Raw genomic sequence first — 18,572 nt, forward strand, 5'->3', positions numbered from 1 at the left:
AAACTGCAATTCCGTCTGTCATAATTTGTATTTTCTGTACAAAAAAAGGTTGCGTACGTTTTCACAAAATTTCCTATTATGATTGCACAAGTACATGTGTTGACTTGGAATTAGGGCTAAGTTTTAAGGAGTTCTTTCTGTTGATTCAAAGTCATATGTATCTTGGCAGCAGGAAGGTCCTCCTTAGCGGAGCAGATAGTCTCTTTATATGTGGTCAGACATTTTCAGTTTAACTGGATGCTGAGCCTGGCCTTAATTTGGTAGCAGACTGGGGGCTGCCTAAAGATTGGAGGCCAGCAAGATTAGCAACAAACTTAAGGAATCAGATGAAAGAGGCAGACAGACAATATATGTATAGTGTACACTGTTCATATATATATATATATATATTAGACAAATCACATAGATCGTACATTGAAACATGAAACAGAACATCATGAAACTCAAAGATGTAAATGAGTAACAAAGGCAGAGAATGTATATTGGATAGGTGCATTGACACATAGGGTATGGATGGGTAACAGACAGAATATTGACATAGGAGTATTTAATATCAACAAAGAAATTGACAGCAAGAGTTAGTAATTGGCAGAAAGAAAATACGTGGACATTTGAGGAAGTAGCAAAGTCTCACCTAATTAAGGTTTTTAGCGGTCAATCGAGCTGGCTATATGGACAGCCGTGTAGTGCATACATTAGAAATTTAACACTACCTGGATATGATGATGGGCTTCCTGGATTTCAATCACACAGCCATTAGCTTTCCACAGCTCAGGAAGACGTCTCTCCGTGGCAGTCAGCCAGTCCTGGAAGGCATCCATATGTTCTTGAAATGCTTGCGCCGCAGGTAGAATTAATTCCAGTTGGCTGCGCCTAAGGATCATACGGTCAAAGATATATAAGTAGTTGCTTTACTACTTTTTGTGTATATTGATACTAGCTCTGTGACTATTCTTACATTTCATTGATTGTTTTTAGCCCCTTTTCATTCAATTTTCACAATGTATTTATTATATCAGTTCTTCTATGTTGTAGAGAGTGAATCAGGCACAAGAATTGACAACTGTTGTGATGTTATCTCTCAGATTGTTTAACCTTGTTTTCTTGATGTTAAAAATTAGAGGTCATACAGTGTTGCTGATCTATTTTACACTGAGATTTATCTGTGAAGAAGGGTTTATGGATCAAGCAATCCAAAATAGACTAGATGAACTGACAGGTAAAATCACTGGTTCAGGCAAATGTTAAATACCTCTTTAAATGGAAGAAGTACAGGTCTTTGCTCCACTCTCAGGGATTCCTGCATGCACAGGCATCATTACAGGGCTAACGTGAAATCGGTTTGCCCATGGGATGCTAATAAATACCTACAATATATATGAAATCAGTGTGGAAAAAATGTGTGAACATGTAGGGGCAATGTAAACAAACACCACAACCCAAGAAGAACTACGGCCCAGACTAATGGGGTGAACAATGACTGTTTTTCCTGATAATGTGAAATTTAAGATGCAGGTTTCTCAATCAGTTTATGAGACATTTTCTGAACAAAAACCGAATTCACAAACAGTTATGCAATTAATTAAAACTATTTTCATCCTATGGACATATTAGAGAAGATAAAAAACTGAAAACCAAGGAGACAAGGCTTGCAAAATTTGTAGTTCAGCAAAAGTGATTCTGCAGAAATCAGATACTAGATGTGGCTACTGGAGTCAGCAAGGATGATAATCCTGAAAGACAAGATAATTTGCTGAACTGATTGATCAAAAAGATTCCTTTGTGCCTGTAGCAATGGATACACTGATCGGACAGATGAGGGTAAAGGGAAACGGACAAATTGCAGGTAACCGGCTTGAAAATGGAAATCGGTGAGGTCAGCACAAGAATACGGGTGAGTTGTGTGCTTTACAAATACACAAAGTAGCATAAAATCATTCACAGGTTTCATATAACACCTGTTCCTCTAGGAACTAAATAGGAACCTAACGTCAACGTACTCTAACAAAAACCGTGGGTTAATGGGTGCAAGAATTGGGTAAGGCAGGGTACACAGAAAGATAAGATGCGAGGTAAAGGAAGTAGGACTGGGAGGTGGAATTGTTGGGGTGATAAAGATGAAGGGGTGGTGCCTGTAGGCAATGGGCATTGATGAGCTACAAGGGAGAAGCCTCAGTTGATGAGGTTGGGCATCGAAGACCATAAGGCAGGAGGAGAAAGCTAGGAAATTGGGACACACATGCAATGTAACGTCGATGGTGCAAGATATACGGACATGCAGGAAGAGTGGGATCTATGCAAACTGTATGCGCGAGGTACCAACTTTACATATCCAGTGCTCCATACAGGACCATCTGTTAATGTGGCCATCACATAGCATACTACCAGCTCTGCTCACAGGAGAGCTGTAGATTATTTCTATAAATGCCAATGGCTTCATACTAAAGGAACAACAATATGTGGAGGACAAAGAGAAGTCTTCTGAAGTTATGGTTCTTATATTCCTCTTAGAGAAAGCTGTGACAGTATAAGTCACTGAACTGTGGAATGAAAGAGAAGGGATTATTATAAAGGTGAATACTCAGATAATAAAATGTTTATGCCTGCGATCTTAAGCCACAAGGCCTTTCTTCACAAGTTTGAACAAAGTTTTATCTGAAATTGTCAAACTTCGGATTGCCATAACATTACTTGGGTGGTAGGAGTGAACTAAAACTTGGTAATAGACAGGTTTTTGGACAGAACAGGAGACCCACATTTTAAGTCAAGAGGGAACAGGGACATTTGGAGCGAGGTTAGGGGGTTAATGCATATTGGATTGCTGGAGGATTGATAACAGCCAAAATGTATTTACAGTGCCAGAGATGAAAGAGTTATAGTTGAATGCTGCTTTTAAAAGTCCAACAGATTTAGTTGGTACACAAATAAAAGAAATTCTTCAAGATCATGCTAATATCACTCTAGACAATATTTTAGCTGAACTTTCCAATTTCCATATTGGTTACGGATTTATTGCATTTCTTCATTTGCCAATGCTAATTTTAATTCACTTTTGAGCAAAGAAAAAAAAATATTATCCAGGTCCTTCGTCCTAAGTTTGCTGCATTCATGCACTCAGAAAACTTTTGCCGGAGAAAAGGGTTTTTAAACTGTAACTAGTTAACTATGCCTGTATTAACAGTGGTGGCAGACACAATTTAAAAGTAGTGGGGCAGGTAGAGAGGGTGCGGGATGAGTGTGCGGGGGAAACATACAGGATGGGTGTGGGGGACTTTTAATAATAAATAGAAAACACTTACCTGGTGCTGCCGGCCGCCTCACATTCCTCTCCTTCCTGGTCCCAGAAGTCCATGGGATAGCTTCAGAGACTCCCTGTGCAATTCCCGTGCTGCTCTCGTGCTATTACCAAGCATGAGGGCAGCACAGGGATTGGCCTGAGGAGGCTGGTTTACCGCTCACTCAGGCACAGGGAGTCTGTCATGCTCCTTGACCCCGGCTGTCAAATACAGCTGGGCTGGAGAAACCTAAGTGTGCATGTCTGTTTGGCCGGCATAAGATGGCTGGCCAAACTGACATGCGCACTTAAGTGCACTCCACTCCTCCAACCCCTCCCATTGCCAGCCCCGTCCCTCCCTGCACACGATGGCTCAGCCAGGAGCTGAAAAATGAAACAATAATAAAATATTGTTTTATTTTTCAGCTGCTGGCTCTGAGCCAGTGGGGCAACACATTCCCCCCCCCCCGCAAATTCCAGAAGAGCCGCAGCAGTGTATTAATACATTAGTATATTCCTTTGTTGGACTAAAGCACAATAGTGCATTACTAATATGAATATTTATGAATTAGCTGTAAGGTTTTAAAACCCTACCAAAACTGGCTTTAAAATTAGAAATAAAAAGATAAATGGACAGATGGGAAAAGAGAGCCTTTAGGCTGATTCAGTCTGAACATTTTATTCTGTACCTTTAAGACTGCAGGCTGACCTACTTATCTCCTGAAGTACAGTCCCAGGAAGCTGATTTCAATCTTTCCTCGCTCCTCCCTGAAGATCGTTGAAGCAAGAGAAGAGGATTTATGTTTTTAAATGACTGGGTTGTCCAAAACAGGAACAAGATCTAGCCTTATCAGTTAAATAATAATGCAACATACCTTGCATTCCATAGGTTTATGATCAAGATAGAGGCAGTAAATGCAATCCTTGTGAAGGTCATCTATGTGGAGTCTCTTTTTTTTCCCGCACACAGGGTCTGAAGAACCCTTTTGTAGGTGTTTCTGACATATTAAGATGCCAGCTTAGGACACCAAAAACACAGAATACCAATATACAGAGAAAATCTTTGAGAAGTTTTTGAAAGATCAGTAGACAATCAGCAACCCTCGTCATAATGGAGTACTCCTCTGTGGAAGGTACCAACGCTGGGGGACTTTAGTTACAGGCAAGTAACCTTTTCTTAGGTATACCACAACAATTGTTTGTCTGTTTTGCTATTGGATTTTTCAGCAACTTTGGGCAAAATAGACTGCCTCACACTTCTGAATTCTTTGTGCACTAGGGGTCAGTGATTTTGTTTGCAACAGTGTTCACTCTTATTGGATTTTCTTCAGTCCTCCTGGCCCTCCCAGCATTCATGACATGGTTTAAGTACTCCATTATTACGAGGGTGAAACCATCTCTACTGAGTTTAAATTGGATGTCCTTCTGGTTATACTAAAGGCCAAACAGTTAGGAAACAAATTGTCTCATGTAATTTACTTTTGTATTGTGCAATGTGAGGAGGTGGCCGGTAAGACCCCACCTGAAGAATTTACTACTCATTTTGTCAGCGATATGGCTAAAACCTCAGTTACTCTAGTATTGGAACTTTCACACATTCATGTTTGAATCATTCCCCGTCGTCGAGATGGGAGTCCTCTGTACCCTTAAAAAGTAGTGTCAACCTAGACATAAACATAGGGGTCCTGGGCTTTTTAGTTTAGTACTCTATCATAGTCGTTAATCAAAAAGGACTAAACTTAACAGTCAGCCAATCAGGTGACACCACCCTGTAGAACCCTCCTGAGAGAAGCTCCAGTCCGTCAGATTTTATACCGCACATCGTGCCATGGAGTCTCCTCTGAGCTCTACTCAGTTTTTTCCTCACACAACTCTACAAAAGGATTTCTTTTTAACATCGCATCTCATAATATTGACTGCCTTCCTCCTGTACATGTGGTCTGTGGTTTTCTGTAGGCTGTCGCTTTTAGTGTTCTCTCAGGTTTCTGTTGTGGCAGCTCATCATAATATTGCAAGCATTATGATTGAGAGGGTCTAAATATGCTGAGTATAGGTAGTTCGGGCATCCTATATGATACGTATGTTTTCTAGCACTTCAAAAGAGCTGTGACCATTGCTGTTGGAAGTCTCCAAGGGATCATGCAGTATCTGGGTCAGTCGTAATGCTATGGAGGGCTTCGTCAATGTGTTTTCAAAAGTATGCTTCTCCGTAGAAAGGTGTATCCAAAATGCAGCTTTGGACTTCAGGTCTAAAGAAAGTCATTCAAAGCCAGGCACATCTGCACAATCCAGCTGTACCTGGAGCTAGCTCATCCCAAGGTTTGCCGTATCAATTGACGAGTCAATGGTAGCTGCAGATTGTTCCTCCTCTCATTAAAAACTGACTTAGGTTCCTGCTTTTTGTCTTCCTGCAAGAGATCAATATCAGGTTCTATATCAGACCATCATGAAACATGCGTTGGCTCTGGTTGCCATTGTCCTTCAAGAACTATTCATGGGGTCTTCAATGAACTTTAACATCTATATGTAATATGGCTGTGTTTTTAATTGCCATGCAATAATTATCCATGGGACTCTAATGATTTTGATTTTTCTATGTTATAATTTTGTTCTTAGTGAGATTTAAATTATTTTTTCACTGTGCAAGAGTATTTTGGTAAAATGCAAATTCCCAGTATTGTGCTGCAGAATCACTTTCTTCTATTAAAAAAACAATTTGAATAAAGAAAAATGTTGAATTATGAATGTGCTAAACTGTAATATAAACCAATGTGAAGAGTTTTTTTTTCTGCTCCCCACGGGACAATTAGAGTTTTGCAATGTATCTGTGGGTTGGGTTACCAATGCAGTGGGTTTGAGCTGGCGCAGGGCCTTATACATCTCCACCCTTATTAGTTGTTTCTTTTTTCTATATCAGATCACATCTTGTGATTGTACCTTTCTAAGATAGCCATGGTGTTAACTGCTCTGATCAATGTGGCTGCCACTGAAGATACACACTTAAAGGTGTCTACTTTTCACAGTTCCCTGACACGAGGCAGAGTACAGGAAGTACCTGGATGTTTTCACTTCCACTGGGTGTCCTGCATTACCATCAAGTCTGCTTTGTGATCCCCAATGAGGAAAGCTAAGGTGTTGTCCGGTGCCGTGTACTTTGTATGTAGTCTTGGGATTACTTGGGATTACCACGGCTGCCATTGCCAAGACTATATCCTTCTTGCCAGAAATGATCTATGAGTGGTAAAGCGTTTAATGGATTTTGTGGTTGTTTCCCTAAAACAATATGGGAAACAGTCTGTTTCCTTATTCATTACAGGAGGCTTGAATCACTTGGAAGCTCTTTCTGTAAGAACATGGAATCTAGCAATGTAATCCAGTGGTGAGTGTACTATTGGAGGTGTGGGCAGATTTTTTACTGGAGCTATGTAATCACTGTACTCTCTTCCAAGAGGTCTAGAAGCTTCCCGAAGTTCCTCATCTTTAAAGGTATCAGAATACTGATAATAATCTAATGCATCCCACTCAATTCTTCTTGGTGGCAGATCTGCTGCCAACCTCTGATGTTGAGGCCTAGGCATCATAGGTACTGGTGATATTGTCTGCCTGGTTGCTGAGGCTCCAACTAGGCCAGTGCCGTTTCCAGTAGCAGAGGTAGAATGTTTTGCTGGGCTAACTGAGGCTGGTGGAAGGCTGAGAAGATGACTCAATCAGAAAACAAGCAGAATATTCTGCCATCATATGTTGGAGAGTTTTCAGTGCATCCAGGGGGCCCTGCACCATTGGTGGGTCTTGGTATCTTTCATAGTCTCTACAATAAGGGGCAAAATGTGCCCAATCTTACGCCCATTTGCCTTCCATCATGGATAGTTAGGATAATGAGGCTACTGTTGAAGGTCTAGATTATAATGCATGAACAACCTAATTCTTCCTCTTTGACTTTTGACTCCAAGGTGTAGTAAAAGAATCGCTTGGATGCCACTCTTCTACTGGCTTGGAAGCTGGACCTTAGCAGGTAGCTGAAACTGTATTTTGCTTGTGGACCTGGCAAGACTGTGGATGGAAGTGGTGGTTTTCCAGTTCTATTGCCCACTGTAGACAAGCTAATCATCAATGGGTCCGTCGTCAACAGGAGGACAGTGAAAGGGATCGTTGCCCACTTTGCAGCATCAGCAGTCTGACAAATAAAGGGGAAGGCGGATAGGATGGAAATTAGGATTAGCAGGGTCAAGTGCAGGTGTTTGGAGAAAATAGAGAACAACTGCAAATTTAGAGGAAATGTAGAGGATAAAAGGCTAATCAAACTCCAAAATTCAACCTAGGCACTAATATGGCATTACAAGAAACAATGGCTCCAACTCTGTGGTAAACAATTTAAGTAATTTGTTATACACTTAGCAAAAGTCTTTTTGACAACCTGCTGGTGATATATATTATTTTTGTACACCCTGCCGGCATTAGGTAAGTTTTGTTTTCTGTATTATTCAAAATGGCTCCAAGAAACCTTATTGTTCTGCATGGTTGGAGGGAAGATTTGTCTCTGTGGAGAGTAAGCCTAGGTTTTTTAAAAGGCCGGAGGCATGCCTTGATTGATTACTTGGCTGTTTGTATGAGGAATAGGTGAACATGAACGCTAACTGGTGAGTAGGGTGGCAAGGATGGCTGCTTTGGCGATTTTGTTTTTACGGCTCTGGGGAGCGTTTATAATAATCAGCCAACATGAACAATAAAACTTTAACTAACCCTTTCAGGATTTACGTCATTTCCTCTTGGTCTTGCATCTCTTGTTCATAAGGTTTATGTTCCTCAAAGTATTCAATCACCCTTACTTTGGGACCTGTTAGCTGTGCTAGCCTGGGATGGAAATGTGTATTCACCATACTCCTCTTCATTTTCTTCATATTTAACATTAAGGTCTGTTGGGCTAGACGCAGGGCCAAACGGGCCCTTTATCTTCAGAGTCCTCAATTTTTAGTAACTGATTTGGTGGCAGAGGTGACACGGTTAGTGGCTACGTATGTTCAGGCAGCAAATGCACTGAAATGCCCTTTTATGTAATAATGGTGATCTTGTGGGATGTCTACAGTATCATTAATTATTATTTATTCTGTTACACATAAGTAAACCATAAAAGTACAAACAACAAATACATCAGATAAGTATAAAATGGAAAAAAAATCAATTTCCCTGAGATTGAGGAATCAGATTTTGCAAATACATTAAACATGTATTTTCTTGCACAGCATGTAATATAAAAGAAGCTACAGCATTGCAGACTAATAGAACATGCAATTTACACAACTATAAAAAAGCTGGTTTATAGTTAATAAAATTGATCTTTACAAATATTGGTCTTAGAAGTCCTTCTCATTTATGTTGTGTCCTCCCGATCCCAGGCCAAAGGAGGACACAGAGAGAGCGGTAAGGGTGGGAGCACGCTCTTGCTTTATCCCTTTTCTTGATCCCCGTGCATGAAGGGATGTCCTTCCTCTCTGTGTGTTCAGTACACTGTAAATTCCTTCCCCCTGACCGGAAGTGGTGTCTGGTAGCCAATGTCCTCCTCTCAGTTGGTGGGCAGTGCGTGTGTGGTCCTAGTGCCCACACTTACTTGCACCCATCATGCAGACATCTCTCCTTTTGTTGACAAAATATACACATTCCCCAGGTTTGTCTTTATTTTGACACCCGGTATGTTCTCCAAAATGCTACCAATATGTATGTACATAGAGACAGAGAAACCGAGAGAGAGAGAAACCGAGAGAGAGCGATGGAGGTATCATAGTCAACCATTTCGTCACCATAGTTCTTCAATCAGTCTTTTGGGCTTCCTGCTTGCTCTCATTGGGAGTAATCTCTCCTTTTCAAGGCCCCTTTCTTCTCTTGCGTCTTTGGCCCAGAGCGGGCCCTCCCCGGTGGGTGGAGTCATTTCCGTTGGTCCTCCATTGTCTTTGCTTTAAGCCCTCTGTCCGACACTTGACCATGTTTATGATGTCCTCCTAAATATGCCATGAATTTTCTAAATCCTTCACCTGATAATGGGGGTCCATTGTCTGTCTTTAATGTCCACAGAGCACCCCAAGTCGCAAAGACGTTGTCTTGAATCGGTAGGGTGGCTGATGTTGATGACACCTGACGCACTATGTGAAAACAGGAGTATTTGTCAATGACGTCCGGTAGGTATCTGCCAGTGTCCATAGGCCCACAGAAGTCTGCGGCCAGCATTGTCCTTACCACCTCAGGGAGGTCGGACATGTGTAGTTGCTCTGGCTTGGGTGGTCTTCCTCTGATCTGACAGAGATGGCAGTTCATCACCATGTCTTCTACGGTACGGTCAAGTACTGGGAAGCATACTTTCTCACTCAGCATTTTTTTGTTGCCTCCATGCTTCGGTGAGAGTCATTTACAAGGCTGACATTCTGCTGTTGAAGTGTCATCTGTATTATTATTCTGGTGCCGCGGAGCAGTACCTCTTGCCTCATTTCTGACAGCTCCTCCTGCACCTGCTTGACCACTGGTATTTCCCCTTTCCTAACCCCTTCGCCCACTTGACTACTGGGGGTCAAATGTCTCCACCTCTGTTGTTCCATTATTGTTTTGATCGCTTGTAACAAGACACCCATCGTTCTTTCCGTCGTCAGTTGTCATGTCCTCCCGATCCCAGACCCAAAGGAGGACACACAGACCGGTAAGGTTGGGAGCACACACTTGCTTTATTTCTTTTCTTGGTCCCCTGTGCATGCAGGGACGTCCTTCCTCTCCGCATGTCCAGTACAGTATAAATTCCTTCCCCGTGACTGGAAGTGGTGTACGGTGGCCAGTCCCACTCCTCCCAATCGGTGGCAGGTATGTGTGTGTGGTCCTAGTACCCACACTTACTTGCGACCGTCATTCCGACATCATAGTCAAATAACATTTGGAAAATGAAACCAAGTCAAGTGTTGATTGTACAGACTTCCCGTCTCAAGGGCTCGAGCACCTTTCGTTCTCCCAACGCCCCATTCCAGCAAATGACAACATATGATGGACTTTACCTAAACGAAAAACCTATTAGGATACATCTATGATGCTATTTGTTACATTTAGGACATACTGTTTTAGTTCCTCTATCTGGTGTATTGCTAATATTTGTCTGATTTCTTTGTGCATCTCTATTGATGATCTTTCACATTCCCTGAATTCGGAGCGTAAAACCCTTAATTCATTTTTTGAATTATGGTTTATCAATTCTGGTATTTGTACGAGTTGCGGCAATCCCAGACATCTATAATATTACTTAGCCAAGGGAGTTTAAAAGAACAATCAAGGGCAAGGCAGTCTTTTAACATGGTCCTGGTAAAAAAAGGTCCCTGGCTTGGTCCAGACAGCGTACCCGAGAAGAACAGGCTTTATATACAAAGAGTCCTCAATATGGGTTATCCCTAATTTCTTGTGGATGAATACAGTGGGGATTGACTGGGGAACAGCAGATTTGTCTGAGAAATTCATTTTCCTGCTTTTTGGATCTTAACATTCTTGCAAAAAAAAAAACATAAGACCACTCCGTATGTGACCCCTCCAGCGAGACATTTACTATTAGAGATAAGCATTTCTTTTATGGGGTTAAGTTGCTAATTTATTGGCAAATTTAAAAACTCCCTCTATTGTTCGTATCATGTCAGTCTGTTTTTTTTTGTTTTTGCTTATCCCAAATATTGGAGGATGTAAAATGAATGCCTAAATCTCAAAACAATGATACGTTATTTCGGCATCCTTGATATAATAGTAGCAAGTTTCTGGTTTTCCCTTCCCACATATAGTCAAGCTTCACTTCAGATCGATGTTTAGGTTCCTTTCTTCCATGTAGGTTGTAAAGGTGTTAATAAGGATCTGTCACTCCTTTGCTGTCTGTGACAATAATACATCTGGGTATAAAAGTATTGGGAGAGCCCTAGATCCTACTCTAGGGGAACCTGTACCACATTGATATCAAGAGAAAAGAGGAAGGAAGCTAAAATGCAACCCTGCCTGCTGCCTCTCTTTACCTGAAAGGGTGATGTCATTGCCCCACCTTGTTCCGTAGAGCATCCTCACAGTTTGCATACACCCAGCTAACAGTGTAACTATTTATTCTGATGCACCTAATAGTGTCAAGGTTTGCCACAGTTTGCTAGGGTTGACCAGGACTATTGAGCTACTCAGGTCCATGAAACTGAGAAAGAAATGACCTTATTTTGCCCTAGTGTATTTCCCTACAAGAAGGTTCAAATTCAGAGATTGCACTATAGTACCCAAACCCCTTCTGAATCCATACTGGCAGGTGGCTACGATAACATTTCCTACTCCCCAGCATGTAAGGCCTATCTAGAAAAACTCTGCCCATGAATTTGGATGATGAATCCAGGAGACTTATGGGTCAACAGCAGGCAGGGTCACTCTGATTTCAATTTTTGAAGATTAGTCTGATTATTGCTTCCAACCAGGTGTAATGCTATGTGTATTTGACCACCGACTCCATCTAGACCACTGACTCCATTTTGTGCTTAGCTTCAGATGCCGTCATAGTGGCGGTGCAGGGTTTTTCCACACACACAGAACGTGTTTGCACATTTCTCACCAGCACAGGGTTACACCATGTTGGAACACAACATGGGGAATGTGGACGGTAGACTGATAAGAGAGCCTCAGTCTGGGAATGTTTTCATTAAGGAAAGTACAGCTCCTCTGTCTCTGGAATGCGCATTGGGGCAGGGCCCGTTACTTTGCGTGTTTGAGGCAGACTGAGTACAGCCAGCCCTTTTATTTCATAACCGAAGGGCAAGAAAGATTGCTACAATCTTCCTATTTTAACTGCATATATTATTTGTTGATGCATTGCACATTTTCTGTCTATCATTTTTTAACTGCTGTGAGTATTTTGGCATTTACACGCGTTTCACTGCAGTCAAGTTAAATGCATATGTTCATATTTTCGTGTGCATTATTTGATATCTGGGAAGTGCTTTAATACATTAATTACTCAGACTAAGAGTGCTGCATTCTTTGGCATCGTTTCCTCTTAGTTTAAAGTAAACCAACAAACCAGGTAGAGGGGAAAAAAGACCTATCCTGGCCACATTTAAAATCACTATAAAGACCGAAGCACAAAGATTTATTGAGTTTTTGTTTACGTCTACTGGGACACCACTGGAGCTCACAGCCTTCCCTTTACAGCTTTTAGCTATTGTCAGTGTTACCTCATTTAGAGTGAAGGTAACTTTTCCCATTCAGCTGGTGTAACTTCATACACAGAGCAACCTTGATCTTTTCAGGGATTAAATATCAATGTAAAATGGTTAATCCGATCCTGAGGAGAACCCACACAATCAACTGTAGGTGCCAAATTGTCACCAAGGAAAGGCTCATTTATAGTTTTCCAAAAAAGATTATGACATTGTTTTCACTGCTTGATTTAGATTGGAACAATCCACAATCCACATTCTGTAGTAGTTTCTTCCTAGTCACTGAAGCAAGTTTCTATCTAAGCCTACGTTGTTAAACTTGACCACTATCCAATGATTTCCTGTATAGGGCTACATTTACGCTTCTGCAAGCAGTAGTGCAGGATTTATCAAATCAACCCTTTTGCAGTCAGTTTTTACCTTGTGCTGTTTTAGTCAGAAGAGAATCAATTGTTCTCAAGATGTTTTCATGAGCTTGCTTTATTAGCCATAGTCTATTACCTGATGCAGATAGGGCAAGATATCCTGCTTACAGGTCTTACAAGTTTTTACTGTGGAAGCTGTTAAGGTTGTGGGGTCTACTCCTGCCCATTTTATTCTGAACCTATTCTGTCTTACTGCACTTAATCGTAGTGTACTCGGGCATATATGCATCTGGATGGTTAGGACCACTTACACCTTTAAGCGTTACATCCACCTTTGCAATTGTTATGCAGGGGTTAAGTGAAGTTATTATATGATTGATTGAACTTGTGGTGTCCCTCTCTATAAAGGTCAGTAGTGGATTTAGAGTACAATTTTGACACAGAACAACCATTTCTAAATTATGCCTGGCCAACAAAATATGAAAGGCATCACGGTAATGGTTATGTTGAAAATTAGCCTGACCCTCTCCATGTGCATTCACTGCCCCACATACCTTCTCAGCAGGCTAAGGGCATCCTCTTGCGTTAAAATCACTGGCCCATATTAAACAGAAATCCTTTATTCCATGATTTACAAAAAAAATCCAGGTCTTTCGCCAAGGCTAATGCTACCTCAAAGTGAGTGGAATCAAATGTATTATTATAAAAATATATAATTAATAAATGAGGGCAATTGCTAAAAGTTAGCCGAATAAACTGATAAGAGGAATGTCTTTAAGTCCTTTGCTGGATATGAAGTTGAGACTAAGGTTGCAAGACCTCCCTTCATTCTACCCACAGTGGAAGGGGATAGATGGGGTAATCAATGACATGAAACTATTAATGTGAAAAGTATCCGATGCCCAGGTTTCCTGACAGAACGGTATATGTCGACTTTGGTTTATTCAGAGTTCCTGCTACAATCAATGAAACTATAGTAGCGTGGGACATTATCAGGGAAGATGAAACACTTGAAACAGGGGCTACACCTGATGAAACCAGTGGGTTTTCATACCTGAGAATACTATTCACAACAACCATAGGAGGGCAATGATCTTTGTTTGTACTAAGCGGGAGTCAATTAATATCACCCAGAGGATACAAGTGAACATACGTATTAAACGTATCCACAGCCTTGCTATGATGCGTACACTTTATGCTTCCTTAGTGTGATAAAATGCCTAGGTGAAAAGGTATTGATCCAGCTGGTGGAAAAAACACAGGTGCAAAACTTAAATGTTTCCACGCCAACATGTTATGGATGAGTGAGGGGTGGGGTTGAAAGATTAGATAACAAATACTTCACAAAACCTGATCTGATAGGGACTTCTAGCCACCGATTCCTTACCTCAAAATAAACCCCAGACGTCAGGCTGGATCCAGAAGTTTTTTGTGAACAGCACCCCTGTGCGCCGGTAACGGAACTTTTGTCAACTCTTTTGCCGAAGATTTTTTGAGACTTGGTAAGAAAGTCCGATGTTGATCCAGAGCGATGTTTTGGTGAATGGCCTTCTGAGCACTCTCTTTGCTTTTATGAGCCTTTTTAACTATCGCTGAGGTACCTCCACTCTCGTCCCCTGAAGCAGGGGTTTCCTTGCCTCAATCTTCTGAAGTCAAGCCAACAGTCTACCCCTTCTGTCCTTCACGTCTTTGAGGAAAAGGTTTGGCAGATCTTGCAGTCCTTTGCTCTGGGAGAGGGATGTAGGCAGTCAATACAATCCTTGGGTGGATCCTCAGAAAGCAGCCTCAACTTCCAATAAGTACCAGGAGGCCAGAAGGGACCATTGTAAAGTGACTTGATGTTCTGTCAGACTTCAGGATAGATTATGTTAAAACATGTTCTGAAGCAATCAAACTTGGTTGAGAAATAAAACAAGTTGAAGATTTTCAGGTTTTCATGAAGTGAACTGAGCAAAGTTCAGGGAGACTCCCTTCCCATGACTTGCAGTAGAAAATCTGGGGTCTGACGGCGTTCGAGGGGAGAGGTAATCAAGGTGCAGTAGTCTGGTTGAAGTTTAGTTCTTTTCAAATTACGTGAATAGGATAATAAAGTGAATGTTTTGAGGCCTATGCAGGCTAGGTTTAGTATAGCACTGATTTCTGGATTTACCTCAAGACTTTCAGATTGACAACAGGGAATGATTCAAACATGTGAATCAATGAACAAACCAATTCTGGAGAACCTAGCTTTCTGTAGACCAACAGAAAAAAAAAATTGAGAAGAAGGGCAACAGGGATAAATCAGATATTTCAATACTGCAGCCAAAGAGTTAAGGTAATATGAGTGAGGACTAATATGCATGGAAAGACACATATAGGAGCCTATAAAACAAGCCATCTACAAGAGTAAGACGTCAAGCATGATGAAAGAACTGACCTGAAGGTAACATAACCAAAGATGTAAGCCTAATGAACTTACTGGGGGAGGGCCTGGCTCTTCGGTAAGTTTACAGGAGCAGGCAATGAAAATATTTGTGACAAAGACTCTACTTCAGTAGAAGAGACTGGTACTTGTACTGCAGAGGGAAGAAACCACAAGACCCGCGTCTTTGCTTGAGGCATGCCTGCACTACACCAGGGCCGGCTCTCTGATGTAGCACGAGTCTCACCCCCAACATGAAAGAGGGAGGGATGCTAGGGCGAGGTTAAGTGTTGCCTATCTAGATAGGTAGGGAACCAGCATGGATCAGGGGTCCTTCTACAGGCAGCAGGTGGATGATCACTGTATCATACTGTATCTGCATCAAACATAAACCACCCCAGAGTAAGCACTAAGTGATCAACAATGCTATCACAGGAAAGTCAAGAATCAAAGCAAGTGTTTTTGTTTTAGATTAATGACACTATGGCCCTCATTACGACTTCAGCGGTCTTTTAAAAAGACCGCCGAAGCCGCGGTCGCCACTATACCGCCAATGCTGGCGGTACTGGTGGTTCCCTATTATGACTTTTCCGCTGGGCCAGCGGACGGAAACAGCATTTCCGTCCACTGGCCCAGCAGAAAAGTCACATCAACATTGCAGCCGGCTCATAATAGATCCGGCGGCAATGTTGATGTGCAGCGGGTGCAGCAGCACCGGTCGCATTTCACTGCCCGAAATTCGGGCAGTGAAATGCGCGATGGGGCTGTGCCTTGGGGCCCCTGCACTGCCCATACTAAGTGCATGGGCAGTGCAGGGGACCCCCAGGGGCATTCCGAGTCCCCCTTACTACCAGCCTCTCCATGGCGGTGTTTACCGCCATAGACAGGCTGGCGGTTGGGGATTATGACCGCCTGGCGGAAGCCTGGCGGTCAAGTGGAGGGGCCGGCGGTATGGCCGTGGCTAATGCGCCAGGGTCATAATACACTGGCAGAACACCGTCAGCCTGTTGGCGGTGTTAGCGCCAGTGTACCGCCGGCCGCCAGGGTTATAATGAGCCCCTAAGTCATGTATGCACATTAATCACACGAAAATAGCTGAGGATAGGGAAGCAGCAGAGGGATTGTAGCACCTTTCTAAAAAGGATTAAGTCTTGGTAGTTCCTCAGCTATTTAGCCAGATTTAGAAACACCGTTCCTTCTCTGTAATCCTTTTTCACTTATCTTCATCTCTCGTAGGGTCTTATGGATGGATTTTAAGAACAAGTATTCCAAACTTATAAATTTGTAGCTGCTTCTGTCTTATCACTCACAAAATTTTGATCCAAAGTTAAAGTGTTGTAATGTACTGTTTCCTGAACTGACTAACTGCATCTTGTTCAACACAAATGTCTGATCTGAGCTCCATTGAATAGTAACTGCTATCCCAGAAGCATCATTTTGCAAGATCTGCAGCCTGCCTATATGTATTTTGACGGTCTCCACTACGAGCACTGCAGTGCTTTAATATAGTGCCAACTACTGGTCTAGCAACAGAAGAAATGTTAAGCAAGAAAGTAGACTCTAAGGGCCATATGTACGAACACTTTTTCCCATAGACATAGAATGGGGAAAAACCTTTGCTACATCTGGCCCTAAATCCTTAGTAACTGCAGATATGTTGAAGAAATTCGTGCTCAACCTCTAATCAAAAAGGACTCCTGAAGCTTTTACTGTAGTTATTGGGCAAATAGCTGTTCTGCACATTGATCTTTTGGTAAACATATTTGATCTTGTTCAATTCAAGGTGGCACCTAATCTAATGAGCAAAAGCACGATTTGTATTCGTTCTGGCTGAGGTAATTTCAGCCTATCCCCCTCTGTATTTAGTTAAAAAAAAATCTGCATGGTTTGTCAATTTTCAAATCCCAGGTTACCTTAAAAACCACTTGGTTATCAAGAGCCTAGTTATTAAAGGTCAAGTGGTTCAAAAAAAATTCACGCAGCACCTTAACATAAATGTTAAAAAGGAGACCGGGAGAACTGTTCGTTGCAGCATGTGCTGTTGCTTCTGGGGCTGTCACGGGTTGATCTGCTGTGAACTGAGGCAGCAGTCAGTCCTTCAAGTAGAAATTAACCCAACTCTCAGCTGATCCTGACACTCTGTCTACTTCCACCCACCTGGGAATAAGTATAGGATGGTCAGGAGTGTTAAAGATCACCGAAAGATCCAGTACCAGGAGGAGGGCTGGTCGTTCGAAATAAAGTATGTTCAGGATGGAGATTTTCCAGCATCTAAATATTCTATTTGCCTTCCTCGATTCGCCCTAAAACCAGGCAGGCTCCTCAGGAGGCTTGTAGTTGCAGAGTGGCCCCCTTTTTAAAGATTGTAATTAGAAAAGGAATGGTAGCGAGTGGATGGAAGTTTCTTTGATTGTAAATGGGCAGTGACGGTTTTTGAGGAGGTGGAGTAAATCATACCTTGTAAGCCACTTGGGTACTTCCTCAGAAAGAAAACATTGATTATTTTAGCAATCTAGCATATGATGACAATAACTTCCTATGGGATAGACATACCTAGTTGTACATAACCTTCTGCCCTCATCCCTGGGAAATTAAAGATACATTACAGGAGGCATCACATAAGTACTAATTACTCGTTATATAACCCACAGGATGCTTAGTGAGTTAAACACTCGCTGCTAACAGTTGCTGTGATCTGCAGGTGGTGGATTTGAATCCCAGCAAAACTAACTCAGACCTCAATCCTTTCAAAGTTCTTGAACTGAATACCATTAAAGCAAGTGTAAAATTTACAGTGTATTTGAAGCACTGAAGAAAAAGCTATTATCACTAATATTAGTATTAGTATTAACTGGTCTGAAAACAGTTCTGAAATAATCTATCAATTTGACCGTGTTTGCAAGTTCTGATAATTGCGAAATATTCACCTGCTCTAAGACAAATCTCTCCTTATTCACCAGGTTTTCAATATTTGATGCATTTGAAGGCCTTTAGAATGAACACTCTACAAATGTCTATTCATTCCTTTGTGCATAAGGGCCAGAGATATATAGCAGTGGTAACAAAATACTGGTCTCAAATTGTGACCAGTATTTCACGACCAGAGCGCTATTTTGAGAACCAACCTAAGTACTAATAGGTAGGTTTGCAAAATACCGATTCTTAGTGGGTCACAATTCGACTTATCTCATGAATGTTAATGTGGTACGTTGCAAATGGCGACCCACTAGGAATTGCAGCCATTACATGGATGGTGGTTTGTGGAGGTCAACAGACCACCATGTCTGTGATTACTATCAAATAAAACATTTTTTTAGTGCAGAGTTTAACAAAAAAAT

At 41.7% G+C, this 18,572-nt stretch overlaps 1 protein-coding gene across 3 annotated transcripts in view; it reads right to left on the reverse strand.

Moving 5' to 3' along the window:
- The window catches only part of LOC138282926 (microtubule-actin cross-linking factor 1, isoforms 6/7-like), a 533,430-nt gene that overhangs the window by 425,413 nt on the left and 89,445 nt on the right, over window positions 1–18,572 (reverse strand). For all 3 annotated transcript variants that reach the window (XM_069220983.1, XM_069220984.1, XM_069220985.1), the window contains exon 6: window positions 714–873. In XM_069220983.1, coding sequence (XP_069077084.1) covers window positions 714–873 — 160 coding nt within the window. The remainder of the gene's footprint in view (window positions 1–713; window positions 874–18,572) is intronic.

The sequence above is a fragment of the Pleurodeles waltl genome, chromosome 2_2 (genome assembly GCF_031143425.1).
Source record: "Pleurodeles waltl isolate 20211129_DDA chromosome 2_2, aPleWal1.hap1.20221129, whole genome shotgun sequence".
NCBI lineage: Eukaryota > Metazoa > Chordata > Amphibia > Caudata > Salamandridae > Pleurodeles > Pleurodeles waltl.